General features: G+C 43.5%; 1 protein-coding gene across 1 annotated transcript in view; it reads left to right on the forward strand.

Annotated features, from left to right (window-relative positions):
• The window catches only part of CYFIP1 (cytoplasmic FMR1 interacting protein 1), a 62,967-nt gene extending 46,957 nt beyond the window's left edge, over positions 1 to 16,010 (forward strand). Inside the window, exons 24-31 of the mRNA XM_032208044.1 lie at positions 1,361 to 1,504; positions 3,034 to 3,124; positions 9,878 to 10,008; positions 10,670 to 10,742; positions 11,954 to 12,048; positions 13,275 to 13,513; positions 14,321 to 14,468; positions 14,939 to 16,010. Coding sequence (XP_032063935.1) covers positions 1,361 to 1,504; positions 3,034 to 3,124; positions 9,878 to 10,008; positions 10,670 to 10,742; positions 11,954 to 12,048; positions 13,275 to 13,513; positions 14,321 to 14,468; positions 14,939 to 15,103 — 1,086 coding nt within the window. The 3' untranslated portion in view covers positions 15,104 to 16,010. The remainder of the gene's footprint in view (positions 1 to 1,360; positions 1,505 to 3,033; positions 3,125 to 9,877; positions 10,009 to 10,669; positions 10,743 to 11,953; positions 12,049 to 13,274; positions 13,514 to 14,320; positions 14,469 to 14,938) is intronic.
• The last annotated feature ends 1,387 nt before the right edge of the window (positions 16,011 to 17,397 follow it).

Consider the following 17,397-nt stretch of genomic DNA (forward strand, 5'->3'; position numbering starts at 1 on the left):
CCACTCTTGGTGCTGTAGCTGAAAGAGTTTGGATACGTTTAACGTGCAGACCTACCTGACCGAAAACATCAGAGAGAAGGATGAAATCCTGCCTTTTGGCAGATAACTGTGTGTAAAATGCTTCAATCTGTTGGGATGTTTATCTGCAAGTGTTTTTGTAGTGTTTTACTGGTGTCCATTCCATTCAGTGCCCCAGATTTCCTTTCTGTAAGTGGAGAGCTACGCAAATAGGTACGTGGTATGTGAGGGACTGTGGCTTCAGGCTTCTGGCCAGCAGTGGCTGTTTGGAATCGAGCCTTTTTGTCAGCTCGGATCCAGCAGGAGTGTGAGCGTTGCATATGGAGGCTAATAATTAGCCCAGCATCTATTTTGGGTTACATGCACGGAAAAGATGGCTGGGAATTCAAAACCAGCTCTCCTCCACAAAACCAACACGAGGATGCTGTCCTCAGAACAGACTCCACAGGCTGACAGAAGGCACCTCGGGCATCATCTGGAGCAGGGGCACCTCCAGGAGCTTGCTCAGGGCCATCCCCAATCAGATTTTCGACATCTCCAAGGACACAGAGACTCCACAGCCTCACCCTTTGACCACTGTAACAGTAGTAAAGTTTTTTTCTGATGTTAAAATGGATTGTTCTGACTGAAGGACAGAACAATCTGTCCTTGTAGGATGGATGCTCCAGCAAACAGTTTCTAAATCCCTGCATGGCACCGGTCTGTATACTTCTGCTCACTTTGAAGAAATACACGTTAATATGGCCAAGCACCTGACCCTTTTTATACAATTCCAGGAGAATTTCCATGAGGTTACGCCCCAGGCTTGGATTTGCTTTCATGCTGTGTACAGCTAAGATGTTTGAAAAAGAGAGATCCTTACTAATTAGCTGCAGAGTCCACTCACTGCAAAAGGCTGTTTTTTTTTTTTTTTTAATTGAGTCCTCAGAGGTTTAAAACACTCACTATGAACTGAAAATTGAAGTCACTTCTTTCAAGATGTTTTGTGCATAAAATGGGCTGTGTAGGAATAGAAGCTGTGCTCTGAGTTCATGTACTACTCAGCCTTTTCTACCTGTGGAAGCAGAAAAATATGAAAGTGGAAAATTTCGTGGCTCTATAAATGGCAAGTGAGGATACCTGGCTAACAAATATTGTTTAGAGGAACTCCCTTGCTGAGCAAGAAAAACTTGTCTTACAGAAGAGAAGATTTATGTTTTAACTTCCTGGATAGAGAGTGAGACACAAAGTTGTTGTTTAGTATTATTTTTTAATATGCTTAAAAATGCTGTCTAAGTGAGTTTATTACTAAGATGCAGTCAGCTGAAATTTTCATTAATCAAATCTACTTTTCTCATTTTAGGCGCTGAATCTGGCATATTCCAGTATCTACAGCAACTACAGGAATTTTGTGGGCCCCCCTCACTTTAAAGTCATCTGCAGGCTTCTTGGGTACCAGGGGATTGCTGTGGTGATGGAGGAGTTGCTGAAAGTCGTCAAGAGCTTGGTATGCCAATTTTCTGTCAGTGTTGCTATTCCAAATGGCTTCTGATAGGAAATACTTTTAGAAAAGCAAATTGAAAGTAAGATTCCTAAGGAAAGTAAGATCTCGAGTAAAACTGAAGTGTTACAACTACTGAGGTTCAATATAAACTCTATTTGAGAGTACCCAGTGCCTTGTGAAAGTAATAGATGTGCCTTGGCAATCTGAGCAGCGTTTTGAAAACCTTGGATTCGGGTTTGGGGAGACTCACACTGGTAGGACCTGGGTGAACTCAGGAAAAGTACAGATGTTTCAAATGAACTGATTTACTTTCTCAGAATATCTGGAGCTGGAGTGTGCTTTCTGCCTTCCCTAACCTCAGGGCTTTCATTAATAACAGCATTGACAGATGACGCTTAATAACAAGGGAGGTTTAATCTCCACGCTTGATCTAGCAGAGGATAGCATCAAGCCTATTTAGAAGAGTGCTCAGACCAGATGTTGAAGAAGTTCTCCACACAGCCGTTGTATCTAGTATTGGAAATGGCCTTATCTGTAACTAGAAGGAGACTGAGGGGCTGTTTGTTCACAGCATTGTTAATATCTGCATACAGCCATAATGCATTTAAGTTTAAGGTACAGAAATGGTCCTTTGTTCCCTGCCCTAGCTGCCTATAAGGAGCACGCTGCCAAAATAATCCAGTTGTAAGAGGTGGAAAGCTGTAATATTCATAATCTCCCCTCACATACTTGACATACTTGGTAGCTTGTCTATCGTGATCCCCACCATGTTCCACCTACGCTTTTGAAATTCTAGAAAGGATGGACCCTGCTTGAAGGGATGCCGTGGTACCGTCTTCAGGGAAAGATGGGCTTTGAGCAACCTGGGGTTGGAATTAAATGGTCTTTAAGGTCCCTTCCAACCCAAACCACTCTATGATTCTATGAAAACTGTCATAATTTTCATGCTCTGGGTATTGGTTTGTTTTTGGGGGGGATTATAATTATTATTTGCAAATCATCTCAGTTCACTGAAGGTAGCATGGAGTGATTAGGCATTTATAAAGGAGGCTGAAAGGACTGGGGGGAGGTATCCTGCTGATGCTTGAGGCAAATGCTGAGATATAGGGAGATGTACGTATGTGTGTATGTCTGGAATGCCAAGTTAAGCTGTTACAGGCATACCTGGTACTAAGAATTGAAAACATTCAGATGAACTTTATTTTTTTTCCACCAAAAATCAAAAGGTTGGTCAGACAATAGAGATGGCCTGTAAGAAAAGATGGCGATTTCCTGTACTTATTTTTTTTCCTTCCTGGCTTCAGCTGCTCTGCCACTTCTCCCATGGCAAACCAGTGGCTAATGCCTTATGAAGGAACTGCGTTACAGTGCAACTGTATTCATCTGGGGAAGTTGCTTTTTCGAAGATGACTGACAGAGTTAAATGCATCATTTTTGGGCCTTGTTCAATCTACATGCTTTTTGAACATGATTGTTGTGAAGTTTCTCAGTTAATAACGCTGACATGTTAACAAGCACTTCTTTTCTCTTAGTTACAAGGGACGATTCTTCAGTATGTCAAGACCCTAATGGAAGTCATGCCTAAGATCTGCAGGTTGCCAAGACACGAGTATGGTTCTCCAGGTTAGTTCATGTTTGATGTTACCATAGCAGCCTTAATGAGATTATACTAATTACTGTCTTCTGGATCATGCCTACCTCTCTGTCCCTCCCTCTTCTTTGTCCCATTAATTAGCACTTAGTCTTTTTTTCCTAGCAAGAGCCATTAAAAGCTGGGCAATCAGAAAGTGCTTAATAAAGGACTGTATGGTGTTTTAAAACCTAGGTCCTTAGGGCAATAAAAGGGTGGCAATCTGTTGATAGAGAGGCAGCCTTGTGACATAATTGAACTTGAGCTGGGATGTTCAGAATAGTTCCTAATTCTAGGCTTTCTCATAAGCATGGCGAGCTTTTCCTTTGCAAGTTAGCCTCTTTAGCTCACACTGACTCTCTGGGAAAGCTTTCATTCTCTCTTGCCTTTACCTTTATGAAAGATAAAGGAATGATGCTCCTGAGAGGCAAACTGGTCCTGCCAGAATAGTTATGTCAGGACGTGCGGGGAGCAGCTTAGCCACCTAACAGGAGAGATGACAGTTGCAGAAGAAATGCCTTGGAAAGTTGCTTGCCACTATGGGGAAATAATTGGCTAATTAGTATTTTATCACATTGTTCGCTGAAATTCTGAAACTGCTTCCCCCCTTCAAAATATTCCTCCTCCACAATGCCTAATTAACACAAATTAATCTTTCCATGTGCCACCCACCTCCTGAGTATGTCTATTTTTCCAGAGTTGCTTAAGTTTATTAAATGCCACTCCAAGTGGAGTGGGGTTGTTTCTTCTGCTTCCCACAGCTTGCTCGACACTCATTACCAATGTTGAACGAAATCGAGGACTTACTGAGTGTTTCCTTCCTGTTTTTCTCCCTGGAGTGTAGAAATGGATGAATCATGGTAGTTAGAAGTATAAAAATAACCTGTCTGAGGTTTTTAGCCACTCATTAAGGCCTGACCACAAAAGCAGCATGTATTCTCAAATACAGGTTATGCATCACCAGGGTCTGAAGTGCTACAGGTGAGTTTAGGAAGATTATATTCTCTTGCTGGAGATCCTCACCTGTGCGAGTATTTGGTGGGAGATGCCCTGGGACCTAAGCAGAAACTTTCTTCTAAGAATAAAAGGCAACCTGTCCCATAAGAAAGGAAAAACTTGACTTGTGTAATGGTAGCCTTCACACAGTCGATCTACACTTGCTACAGGACCTAAACACTTTAAAATCCTTCATAACTTTCTTGTTTTGTACAGATCATGAGCAATTTTGACCTTGTATTTGGAAAAATACCCCATGTGTTTAGACGCCTGCCGTAGGGAGAGGTCAGAGTAATTCTTCATGTTACAATATAGGATAGTTAGCAACTAGAATTGGAATGGGTCTGGAAAAAACACTTGATTGTGTGCTCCTTCAGCACCCCTGTGGCTGGCACGCAGGCAGGTTTTGTCTTGGCAAGTGTATTTTTCCTGTTCTGAAATACTTCAGGCAAAGAACACTTAATGACTTCCCAGAGAGTCTCTTCCAAGAAGTGGCAGACCAGCCTTTGTGGCGCTGTCACAGCTTCTCTCTGTACTCTTCAGAAGATACTAAACAGAAAACGTGTGGGGAAGCTCAGGGCGTTTTCATCTGACTGCAGCATCACCGAAGGATTGTGTTGCTGTCTCCGGAGCCTTTCCATCAGGGAGCTGTCTGCCCTCAGAGCAGATCTGTCTGATCAGAGAAACCATTGTCTGTGATGGGAACGTGCTGTAGATTTTAGCCTTGGTCTGGCACGCTGAGAGGAACTGCCAGAGTGCACAAGGGGGAGGCTCAACCCATGCTTGATTTGAATCCCATTCATCTCCTTCCTCTGTTAAATTCTCTGCAGCTGTCTGTGCCACGCCTTGTTTACTGGGTTCGCACTGAAAATCCAAGCGAGTACATGCCAGCTGTTGTCTCTTCCTTCCTCTGCCTCCCAAAGCCTCCTGCAGAAGTAGTGCTTAGTGGTTGGAGCAGTAAGCCTGCGTGTTCTGGAGCGTCCTTGGATGCTGCTGCTTTTCTTTGCTGCCAAAACATCCGATCGCTTCTTTGTAATTGCCACTACCTACACATAAAGGCCAAATCTGTGATTCTCATCTAGATTAAATATGTAGATTCTCCTCTGTCTCAACGTAACATGCATTCATCAATTCAGAATTAATTCCCCGAGTCTGCTCTCCCCATGCAAAGCAATGCAAGTGTGCTCAGCAGTGCTCTGGCTGTCTCATGCGCTTCCAACCTTGATTGCGAGAGCTTTGTTTGGACTCCACTGGCTGCATCCTGTGAGCTCTGCGTACTCAGCCCTCCAGACCCGTGGGTTTCTGACCAGGGATTTATTCTCGCTACAGACAGTGGCTTTAGTTGTTCAGGACTGCTGCTCGCCAATGGGTTTGTTTCCATAGAAACAATCTTAAAGCAGAGGGGAGCTTGCTTCTCCTGTAGTCATAAAAATATTTGTCTAAAAATACATTAAGCATAAGGAATTTTTAAAGGGACCTTTTAGAGTCTCTCAGCCTAGAGGAATATTGACTTTAAAAAGTTTAAACTTGAGCTTTGATCTTGGAAATAACATTTTCTGGTATTTTTCTCATATTTGAATATAACCTTCCTGCTTTTCATAAACAAGCATTTCATCTCCTGCCACTCTGAAATGTCTTTAGACATGGTGAGGAAAGGAGTTTGTCAGCTCTGCTGTGAGATGAGGCTTAGATTTGTGTCACTGCCACATCACCCCTGCAGGGAAAAGTTTTGAAAGAAAATCCATGAGCTCAGCAAGGTATGAACTAGCCAAGAAGGTAGCCTAAGTGCAGGCTTTTTACCTAAGTACAGCATTTACACGTTTCTTATTTAAAAAAAATAATACATAAAATAAAAGCTAATTTCTTGGTGGAACACCGTGGCTTGAATCCTTTTGGGGAAGAACAGGAAGGAAATTTATTCATAGGTTTTTCTGGAATCCGTCCATTGGAGATAGATTTTCAAAAGAATTTGGGTACAAGGGGAGATAAAAAGCAGGAAAAGCCAGGAGGAGTGTTGAGGGACTTGCAGAAAAACAAAGGGCAGGCTACTTTCTGAGCTCTGGTATCAGCTTACTCAGCAAAGACAAACTTTCTCAAACTTCCCATGCAATGTTCGCTTCCGTCTGCTTTTGGATTTGCAACTTGCCATTCGGTTGCAAACAGAAAGCTGAGGAATGCCACTGAAATCATTTAAAAGGCAGTGGTGTTGGAGGTGCCCTTCAAATGTCTACGCTTGATGGAAATGGAGGTAATCCCAGTTCACTGTCAAAAAAAAATGCAGAAGTTTAAATGGTGTTTTCATACCATGAAGACCTAGATGGTCTTGAAGGAGCAGTGAGCAACGCAGTGGACATGAAGACCCACGGGATAGTTATTTCTAGCAAAATAAACAGTGCACGGGCTGTTTGATCATAACTCCCAGCTATCTGTGTATCTGCTAGAAATTCCATGAACACTTCTGTTGAAAGTTAATGCAAAGTTAATGATGTCTCTTGCGTGCCAAAGGAATAATCATAGACAGCATTTGAAGACGTGGAGGAAAGCGAACATAAAGTAAAGGTCAGTGTAGCACCAGTTTCTTGGGAACAGTTCTGCTGCTGCAGATGAGCAGATCTCACTTCAAGTCAGCGCTCTGCAGAAAATGAACCATAATGCGGCTAGACCAGCAATTATTTTCAAGATCAAGTTTTGTTGTTAGCTCACACTTGAGGCCTGCAATTAACAGCCAATTCTCACCCAGTCTCGCAGGTACCAGCATTGGTGCAAGCTCTGGAACGTGTTTGGTTTGAGTCTCTAGGTGTGAACTGAGCTTGTTTCACAGCAAAGATGGCCGAAGTGAAGAAATGCAGCCAGCTTTGCAGTGCGTGTGTTGATTTGGTCTGACTTCCTAAATTAATTAGTGTACGGGCTGCACAGCTGAAACTTCACATCTGCTGTTTGAGTGCTGTCGAGATGAGGTTTTGGACTCAGCGATGGAGGACTAATCTTCTGTACTTTACCGGATCCCTTTTACATCAGCAGCCTTGCTTCTGTTGGGATCTGTGTAAATGAGGAATTGGGATTATATGACCAATTACCATTACGCCTAGCGTCATTCCATCTGCAGGAATAGACGGGTTTAATTAAAATTGACTTCTTGGAAAGAAGGAGCAAACATTGAAGAATGTGGTGTGTAGGTAACTAGTTCAGTAACTCACAAATTGCACCAACAAAATAGACTGAGGAGGAGGAGGAAAGGTTGCGTGCAGTTGAATGAAACTTTCCAAAGACACTTGTTCTGTTTCCAGGAAATCCACGGGCTGGGCAGGGGATTGAAGGCATCTGAAGATCCTACTCTTTTCCATTCCCTTCGTGACCACTGGTTGTTTCCATTGCAGCAGCAGAATCATCCTTCCCTCTCTCCTCAGCTTCCATTTCTCACCAAACTGCTCCCCACTCGTCAGACAGGCTAAAGGGGAAAAACACCCCCATGCCTGTTCGTGTAGCCAATATCCTACTTGGGGACTATGTGGAGAAGTCTGCAGGTAGTTACTGGCTGTGTTTTGGGGAGTCTCCCAGCCCTTTTGGCAGTTCACCATCCATTTCTGAATACATGCCGTGGGTATTACAAGCAGACGATGACCCAGACTTAAATTCATGATGGACTTTCCCTCCCAGAACAGCATCCAGTCTTGGTATGAGGAAAGTATTTGACTTGTAGCTGTTGATCCTTAGAAGCCCTTTCCCTGCCAGAGAAAGCCACAGAAACACTAAGTCATGTAACTGAGGTGCGCTAGAGACTTGTAGGGCTGCCTTTAATTCCTTCACTGTGCCTTGTTTTTTTTTCTCTAGTGTCAAAAAGGTTTTGTGAGCATTTTTCTGCTGTATCAATCTTTTGTTTTTAGCCTGAGGGGGAGTTGGTGTGTGCTGGTCTGACTCGATTGCCTTTAGGTATATCTCAGTGTGTTTTCCTTTGAATAAATCGAGCGCAGCATTCATTACGACTGAGCAACCTCCATCAGCTTTTCAGTTGTTTTTCTGTTTAGTTGCTCACCTGCTGGAGCTGGGTCTGAAATCTCCCTCCACTAAATGCACGTGGGAGCACTGTTTACTGCAGACTTTCTGTTGACAAACAGCTCTTGGAGCTGTAACGAAGCCAGCTCTGGATCCCCTTACCATGCACTCTGCTGATGTTTCGTTACTAAATTTAATGACGTGAGGCTTTCTAGAGAAGTGTGTGGGTTACTTGTACTGTTCCTTCCTCTGCTGTAAATTCTCAAGTTCCTCTGCTTGAATCCGAGGGATTTCCTTGGCAGAGCTGCTCTCCAGCGTGTATTTCATGTTTGTGTGCTCCCCCCAAGCTGCTGCCTTGTTGGGTAAATATTGACGGCGCATCTCCTGTGCAGGAGGGGTTCGTCAGCCACATCCAAGGAGTGCATGGGGAGGTGCTGGGGGCTGTCAGGTCTCTTTCCTTGCCTCCCCTCCATTTCTTTGTGTGTATAGATTTACCTACAGGAATTGTTAATTGAGCGTAGTGGAAGGCGCTCTATGTAGCATACAACTTGAAAGCTTTGCATATTTTCTTCTGCTACTGGTGTTGAGGCTTTTGGTTTCATTTTTAAAAGGCCAGGCTTATGTGAACAGATGGAAAAATGCCGATGAAAATAAGTTACAAAGAGCCTGAAAGTGCTCTTTCTCACCTGCCCTGCACATTGCTTTAACCTCAATAACTACCTGAACCCGGGGCTCCCTGGGTTTGTCTGTAAACCAAACCAAGGGACCGTGCAACCTTTCTTTGGGGTGGGGGAAGCAGGTGGAAGTCCACCAGTGCATGAAGCCTCACCTTTGGGAGAGCTTTGGCAGAAAAGATGTTCAGGTACATTACATGGCTTTGAAAATTGTAATTGTTTTTATTAACAGCTTTTGGCAACGCTGACAGAAACAAGGTTCTGAGCGTGCTTGTCAGCAGGACCTGACACATCCTCGCCAGCAGAACTTGACTCTGATTTTTGTGTTTAATTGTTTGGTGAGGTTGCAGCTTGCTGCTGGACATCCGCGGTGCTCTCGGAGCCCTCGCCTGCCACCAGCCGCCTTCCCCTTCTCTTCAGTATCTCTCTCTGCTCCCTGCTGCTTCTGTAATCCTGGAAAACAACAGCTGGGAACGGAGCGCGTCGGGTGGTGCAGCAGGTTGGGGGACAGAAATAGAACCGAGAACAAGAGGCTGGAACAGGCCTAATAGCAGACGAGAGCCCTGTTCTGTCTTCCTGCTTCTGGAAATGGTGTTCTTACCTCCTACGCTAGCTGCTTTTCCAGCAGAGAAGCGAGGTGCTCCCTCGTGCATGATCTAGCCAGCTGAGCGGGTCGGCACACCGCTGCCTTACAACTTAACAACCTCTGATGGGTGATGATTTAAATGCTGCTCCTTTCAGCTCCCTCTAGGCAGCACATCTGTAAATAAAAACATCTCGAGATGATAGATGGAGGAAAAAACTCCGAACCTGCAGCCCCGCTTTGTTGTGCTGTGATACAGCACACTAGGGCACATTCAGAAAGCCTTGAATAGGCAAATAGGTGAGAAAATCAGCAAGCTTTTGTGGTGGGGAGAAAAAATAGTCCTGATAGGTATGACTCTTACCCACACGACCAGAGCCTTTTGTCTGCTTTCACAATAGGAGCACCTGGGTGATGATGACACAATTTCTTTCTATCTTCTGAGATGTTTTTTTTTTTTTCTCTCTCTTTTTTTTTTTTTGCTTCTCTTTTGATTTCAGGTATCTTGGAGTTTTTCCACCATCAGCTGAAGGACATCGTTGAATACGCAGAGTTGAAGACTGTCTGCTTTCAGAATCTGCGGGAAGTGGGGAACGCTGTCCTGTTCTGCCTGCTCATTGAGCAGAGCCTGGTAGGTGCCTGCTGTGCTGCTTTACGGCCCCGCCGTGTCTCAGAGCGGGCCCTGACGTTTGTGGTAATGTCACAAAAAACAAGGGTGAAATTGGCAAGTTTTTCCAATGTACAGAAGCCAAGGACCAGGAGATAATCTGTTTGCCTTCCCTACCTTCCTTTCCTTTCCTAATCTCTAAGGATTAAGGGTATAAAATAGCTCCTGAGAGGTGCTGTCGTGTCTCAGCCTGCCTGGCTGGGAGATGCGCCTGACACGATAATGGGTTGTGGGAATAGTGCTGGCAAAAATAACCGGGCCGTGAGTCATCCTTCACCGTCCTGTTTGGCTGCACAGGAGCCGTCTGCCACTTTCACACCGAAACTGCTCATCCCGAATTAGGCTTTTTAATAAATATCCTGGCCTTTAACAACTGCCAGCTCGGGGTGGGAGGAGAGCTGCTGGAGTTTATTTGTGAATCCGAGGTAACCTGGTGAAATCCAACTGTCGGTGGGTTTACTGCTGTGGGCAGGGCGCCCAGCAGGCAGCTACGGCAGAGGCTGGCTGCCCTCTGCTGTTTGTTTCTGCTCCAGCATCAGCACGCTTCTGGAAGCCTGGATTTGTGATCTGGCCTGGTTTGAGGATTCCTTGTTACTAAGTGCCTCTTGTTTCCTTCTTGTCCTAGTCCCTAGAGGAGGTGTGTGACCTGTTGCATGCAGCACCATTCCAAAACATCCTGCCCAGGGTTCACGTCAAAGGTACGGGCTAAATGGAAATAACTTCCTCAGGCAACGCTTTCCACTTCGCTTGCTTGCTGCTTTGGTTTTGGTAACCATTTCCAGTCACCCTTGACACTGCTGTTAATTTTGTGACCTGAGCTAAGTGATTCAAGCCTGAAACATCTGTGCTCCTCAGCCAGGCTCAGTGCTAATTACCAGAGGAAGCTGAGGAGTACTCTGCCAGAAACAGGTGGGGTATTCGGGGCAGTATTAACACCTTAATTTGGATGTGGTGAGAGGCTTTTCAGAAACTCTTGTTTAGCTGATATCCTCGTCAGTTAAATGGGGTAGGCTTGATTGCACAAGGTATACAAAGCCCACGAGCAGATGAATTAAATGCAAGTGGTCCCTGTAGACTTTTTGTGTGCTTTTTTTATTTTTATTTATTTATTTTATTATTATTATTATTTTTTACTAAATTGGCATGCTGTGAATGCAGGATTTCTTCCTTCAGTATCTGCTTTTCTTATCCTTCGTTAGGAAGTGAGCTTTTGTCCCCTCCCTCTTCTGCTTCTTCCTCTGCTGCTCCTCTGTCTCCTCTCTTCCCCACTTCTCACTGCCAGAGCAGCTGATTCGTTCTGCTTGGAGAAATCCCATCAGCTAAAAATCTTTGAGATTATTTTCAGCCTCTCTGTAGCTATTTGCATTTCCGTACATAAAACTAACCATTTGTTAGACCACTGTAAATAGCCTTTTCCCACTTGCCAGAGAACACTTCCTACTTGCCAGTGATGAGTGGGTGCCAGCTGCTTTTTTAAGCCTTGCTATACATAAATGCCACCCTCGTTATAACCCACCTTCCAGAGGCAGGCATTTAAACTATGATAAGGGCAATTTAGTTGGCTTAGTACAAGTGGGAGTCAAATATGTTAGTAGCAGCAGCACAATACAGCTTTATATTCCGTCTTGAATCTAGTAATTAATTAAGTGTATTCCACTATAAATCCTTGGTTTCTTTTTGTTTGAACATACCAAGCAACATTTAAAGCAACATTTAAAAATGCATTTTTCTAACAGCACATTGAACCACCTATCTAGAACCGAAATTACCTACTAAAATAAAAACTTTTCCAGCTTTTTAGTGCACTGAATAAAGATTGCGTAAAAATAAAGATTGAGTAACAATAAAGATGGTCGGACATCCATTAAATGATTCAGATGAATCAGTGCTCTTTTCTTTTTTCTTTCAGAGGGTGAAAGGCTTGATGCTAAAATGAAGAGACTAGAATCGAAATACGCTCCACTACATTTAGTCCCTCTCATTGAAAGACTGGGAACACCACAGGTAATCTCTCATTTGTGTCGGAGGCAATTCAAGAAGCTTCTGGGCGCTAAAAAGCCCCGTCTTTCACACAGTGCTGATAGCTGTGTCAGAAATTCAGCCTGCACATCCAGCTCGTTCACATAACAAGAATTGTATTAGGCCATGGATTTGGTAAAGCTGTTAAAGCTCACAAGTTTAAAATATTTGAAACTGTGGTGGGGGTGACAGGTTTGGAGGAAAATTGCAACTTTTATGTATGTTGCTGTGTGATAGCCTCTTGGTGTAAGGGCCAGATTGTGCATTCCAAGTGCAAATTCCACCAAATGCAATCAGTGTTACTGTGCGTGTAATCTTCCTAAAACAAATTATTCCCCTCATAGCCAGTAAATTAGAGAGTCACTGAAAATGAGTTCTCATTTGCGTTTTCCTGGAAACTTAATGACCAAGGAGAACCTTAGTGCTGAAGCTGCAAATGCAATGGAGAAATATTTCCCTGTCAGCGTGAGGGCTACGTTAATTCCCTGCAAACTGTAGCAGTTTATGAGACGTGAGCAGTAGAAATGAAGAGCAGGGTGCTCTGAGGCAAAGCCTTGGGACTGCTTTTATCGTAATGCATAGCGGGAGGCACTGCGGCGTTGCAGAGGAGAGCTGTCAGTGCCATGGTGCCAGCTGGGACAGCACGAACCCGTACTGCCAATTACTGGCTTTCTGCGAGGCTCATTCTGCTGTCTTTGAAGATTTCCTGTCTCTAATGGCAGCAGGGTCAAGAGATGAATTAGAGTGCAGGCAAAGATACTGCCCATACTGGCAGCAGACCCCTGAACACCTTCTTTTTGCTTTCAGGCTCCATGCAGGCAAAAACCTCTTAAACTCTTGGTGCAGAATTAGCGTCACTGCAGTTAGTGTTACTTAGCATGGCTGTGGCCTACTTGAAAAAGCGTTTACAATTTTCTGCTTTTTTTTTTTCCACTGAACTGAAGTCTGACTTCACTTAAAGTTGGGAGAAATGTCTAGAACAAGCCAAGTGAAACAGAAATAGGTTCTATTTTTATTTTTTTTTGAGCACCTACTGCATATTTTCTGATCAGTGTGCTTCAAAATAGAGTGCAGCATGGGAACTGGAGCATTTAGGTAAACCGTGCCGTGCTGTTAGCTCACAGGGTACTTTTTTAATTGACCTTGAAGAGGTCTGTGAACAGAAAGCGTTGTATAACCAGGATTTTGCGCTTCATTTCTCTCCATCTTAGCAAATAGCAATCGCAAGGGAAGGGGACTTGCTGACCAAAGAACGCCTCTGCTGCGGCCTGTCCATGTTCGAGGTCATCCTGACGCGGATCCGCTCCTTCCTGGACGACCCCATCTGGCGCGGGCCCCTGCCCAGCAACGGGGTGATGCACGTGGACGAGTGCGTGGAGTTCCACCGCCTGTGGAGCGCCATGCAGTTCGTCTACTGCATCCCCGTGGGAACGCACGAGTTCACTGTGGAGTACGTGTCGGGGGCTGCCAGCGCCCCACAGCCCCTGCTTTGTTCTCCCTGCAGCGCGAGGGGACGCGGGCGTTACAACAGGGGGGCTTGTTCGGGGGTCTGCGGTAGCGCAGTGCAGAAGCGGGGCTCTTGGTGCCCGCACACAGATCCTCCTGTATCTTTACAGAAAATAACCCTCTGTCTTGGCAGCATCTGATGAATGAGCCCACGCCAAACAGGCCCCAGCGCGTGGCTTCCAGCAGCAGTCATACCATTGCTGAAGCTGAACATGAATACAATAGCTGGATGCATGCACACAGTCCTAGCAAGTGTTTGCTCATCTCAATCAAGGGCAAGGCTGAGCATGTGAAAGTTAACAGGACTGAATTCTTGTTTTTGCTGGTTTTGGTGTATCCTTATCTTGAAAAACTGCTGTCAAGTGCTTTTGACTGACCAGTTATGGAGGCAACGATGTAAAACGTTTCCTTCCTTTCGTGTCTGCAGTCCAAAGGAGCATAGTGGTGTTGAATTCCCCCTTTGTTTTCTTTGAAAATGAAATGCAACGCTGCTGGAGCCTAAGGGGGAGTTCATGTACATTGTAGAAAATGTACATTGTAGAAAATTTAAGCATCCATTTACATCCCCTGTGGTATCTTTGAAAAGAGAACTTGACTTACTAGAGGTTTTACCGTATTTTTTTAGCTTACTGTCCAAAATATTCTGGAGTGATATGCATTTTGATATGTCTGATTCCTAAACTTTTCCTGTAGATGTGTTTCTGAACACTTTAGGTGAAGCGTGGTTTTAACGTCGTGTTTTCTGTTTCAGGCAGTGCTTTGGAGACGGCTTGCACTGGGCTGGCTGTATGATCATTGTGCTCTTGGGGCAGCAGCGGCGCTTCGATGTGTTGGATTTCTGCTACCACCTGCTGAAAGTCCAAAAGCACGATGGCAAAGACGAAGTTATAAAGAATGTGGTACGTTGAAAACAGCTGGTCTTTATTCGCTGTAACAGCAACAAAAACAATCAGAGCTGGTTGTATTCACGTGTAGATGCAACACTCACTTTTGAGAATGAAATGTTGAAAACAAGGGTTTTAGGAACAAAAGCTGTGACTAATACTGGAGTTCGAAGACTGATCAGTCAAAACTCTAATTTCCTGGCTATATGGGGTTTTCTTTACACTGCTCATCTCATACACATGCATGAAGATTATGACCAGGCTGTTGTAAGTTACTTTTCTTGTACAAAAAGCAGCACTGCCCGGAAAACTAGAATTTTTTACAGGGTTAGCAGTGGAACGGAAACTCATTCATAACATTCATAACAGTGCTGTGAGTGGTGAAGTCAGCATTTTGTGCTTTTTTTGTCTTTTTTTTAATCTCCAGAGCTAATTCCTGTTTGTATGCTGTGGATTTTTATTTTACTTTTTTTTGATGTTTTCAGCCTTTGAAGAAAATGGTTGAAAGAATTCGCAAGTTCCAGATTCTGAATGATGAAATAATTGCTATTTTGGACAAGTATTTGAAGTCTGGGGATGGAGAGAGCACACCCGTGGAACACGTGCGCTGCTTCCAGCCTCCTATTCATCAGTCCCTTGCCAGCAACTAGACTTCTCACCTAACAGTACTTTTTGCACCGATTTACGCTAAAAGTATGAGAAAGGAGAAAAAAAAACACACCAACAATTTTAAAGGGTCTCTTACTTGTGTTTTTCAATATGCCTGTACCATTTGAGTGGTGCACTGTCCTCTTCAGTCTCCAAGCACAGTAACTGTATACAGTCCATACTTATTTTTCTAGACTAAAATTTTGTATACTTTGATTAAAAGCCTGCAAGTGTAAAGGTTCATTTTTGAAATCTCTTTGCATTCCTGTACTGAGGTGGCTATGTTAGACTGGATTTGGCATAACTTCCCCCTATGCTGTCAATATAATGGCTGTGGAGGGGAAGAAACTGGGTTCTGTAGAATTTTTTTTATAAATCAATTCTTAATTGTATTAGAGCATAATTGCTTAATTAGCCTTTATTAAAAAAAAAAAAAACAAACAACAAAAAAGAACACAGAACAACAAACTCTGGTGCTTTGTGAGTAATTTTTCTAGTCAGTCGAGTGTTTTTCCTCTTCATAAAACTGTTTTCTGTGATCAGCAATAATGGAAATGAAGGCTAATTAAGGTGGTGGTTATTTAACATGGAGGTGACAGATAGTGTTCTGTTATTTTTAATTGCAGTACTTTAATTGATTACAATGGGATCCGTTTACTTTTTTCCTAATGAGAGCTTCTAACACAGCTTGTATTTTGGCTGGAGATGGATACCTGTCTAGCAAAATACATGTTTACAAGTGGTAAGGGGTTCTTACAAGAATCGTGAATAGATTGATCAGATGTAATCTATCTCAGTACATAAGCTCTAATGATTATTAATCATGATTTACTTGCAGAAAATGTTTTATTACACTTAACTGTATTATGCAAACACTGCATCAGTAAAATTGTTTGTAAAACTTTGCAACTCTTAAGACTTGACTTTTAAAGCATCCAGTTCACCTGGAAGTAGGAAGTCCTGCTTCCTTACTGGGGGATCTTACCAGAACTGCTCGGTGGTGTCTCACAGCCAGTTAGCTGTCAGAATCAAGCTAAGTGGGAGTTAGTTAAGATGGTTGGAACAGACAGCAAGGAGTAAGTACAGGTTTTACCCAGAGATGTTCTTTCATCAGTGTTTCTAACCCCTACTGTGAAACCAAGAAGGCATCCCTTTAAGAACTTCTTTTTCTCCCATCCCTCTTATTAAGTCAAGGTAAGCAACAACAGCTCCTTTTCTCCTGCTATTTCAAGTGTTTTGCAGTAACAACACTGTCCAGTAATGGGTAGAAATAAGTGCCTGACAGGATGCAGGCAGAAAATAAGGGATGTGTAGGTACAGGAGTGGGTAACTATTTTTGAAGAAGAAATGGGATGAAATTCCTCAGCAAACTAGGGGCTAGGTCATAATTGGTGTAGGAATAACAAAGTCACATGTATCTGAGGCGTCAGCTTGGCTGTGTGGTACATAAATGTTCAAGTAATAAAGTCTAGTTTTTGGCTTAAGAACTACTTAAAAATAACTTAACTGTGGTATAATTAAAGCACATTGTAATTCTTCCTGGTTAATTGGCAGCAGTAAGAGACTTGATCTCTAACATCTTAAATGTACGGGCATTAATACAGATACTAACATAACCTTTTTCCCTTTAGTCAAGGGACCTTCAGACATTAGTCCTATGAGATGTTTGTTCCATGCTTTCAGAGGTGGCTTACTATTTTTGTCAACCAGATTAAGATGGTAAGAGAGTGGGGAAAAAAAACTGCACTAAAAACAAAGTGTATAAAAATTGTGTAACTTTCTCATTTTAAATAATCAGTCATCAGACATAAGGGGTGTGGAGTCCTAAGTGTCTTGAGGCATAAAGCAACAGGTGCTGCAGTGTGAGATTTTTCACCTGCTCTTTGGTGGTGCTTTGCTACTAGAAGGGACAACCAGGTGCTCTGTGACTCCACCATCTCATCCCTTTCCTGCCACTCCCAGCTGTTACAGGCTTCGTTGCACAACCTTCAGAGGGCTGTGGCCTGTAGCTGAACAGCGCTGATGTCGTGTTCCTTTTAACTCGTTAAAAGCTCAAACCCTGCTGTGCACCCAGAATTTCAGTAACCTTGTTTTCTTACTTGACACTTTGGGCCTCAGCACCTCCTCCAGTAAACCAAAGGACAGTAGCAAAGTTGTTTTCACAGGTGGGAGCTGGATTGTTTTTGCTCCTGGTAATAAACCATACTCCTTATCAGTAAGTACTAAAACCAAACAGCCTCGATGGCACCTTTCACAGAAAAGGCTGTTTCGGGTGCTACTAACTACTCTAATTTTT

Source organism: Aythya fuligula, chromosome 1 (assembly GCF_009819795.1).
Source record: "Aythya fuligula isolate bAytFul2 chromosome 1, bAytFul2.pri, whole genome shotgun sequence".
Taxonomy (NCBI): domain Eukaryota; kingdom Metazoa; phylum Chordata; class Aves; order Anseriformes; family Anatidae; genus Aythya; species Aythya fuligula.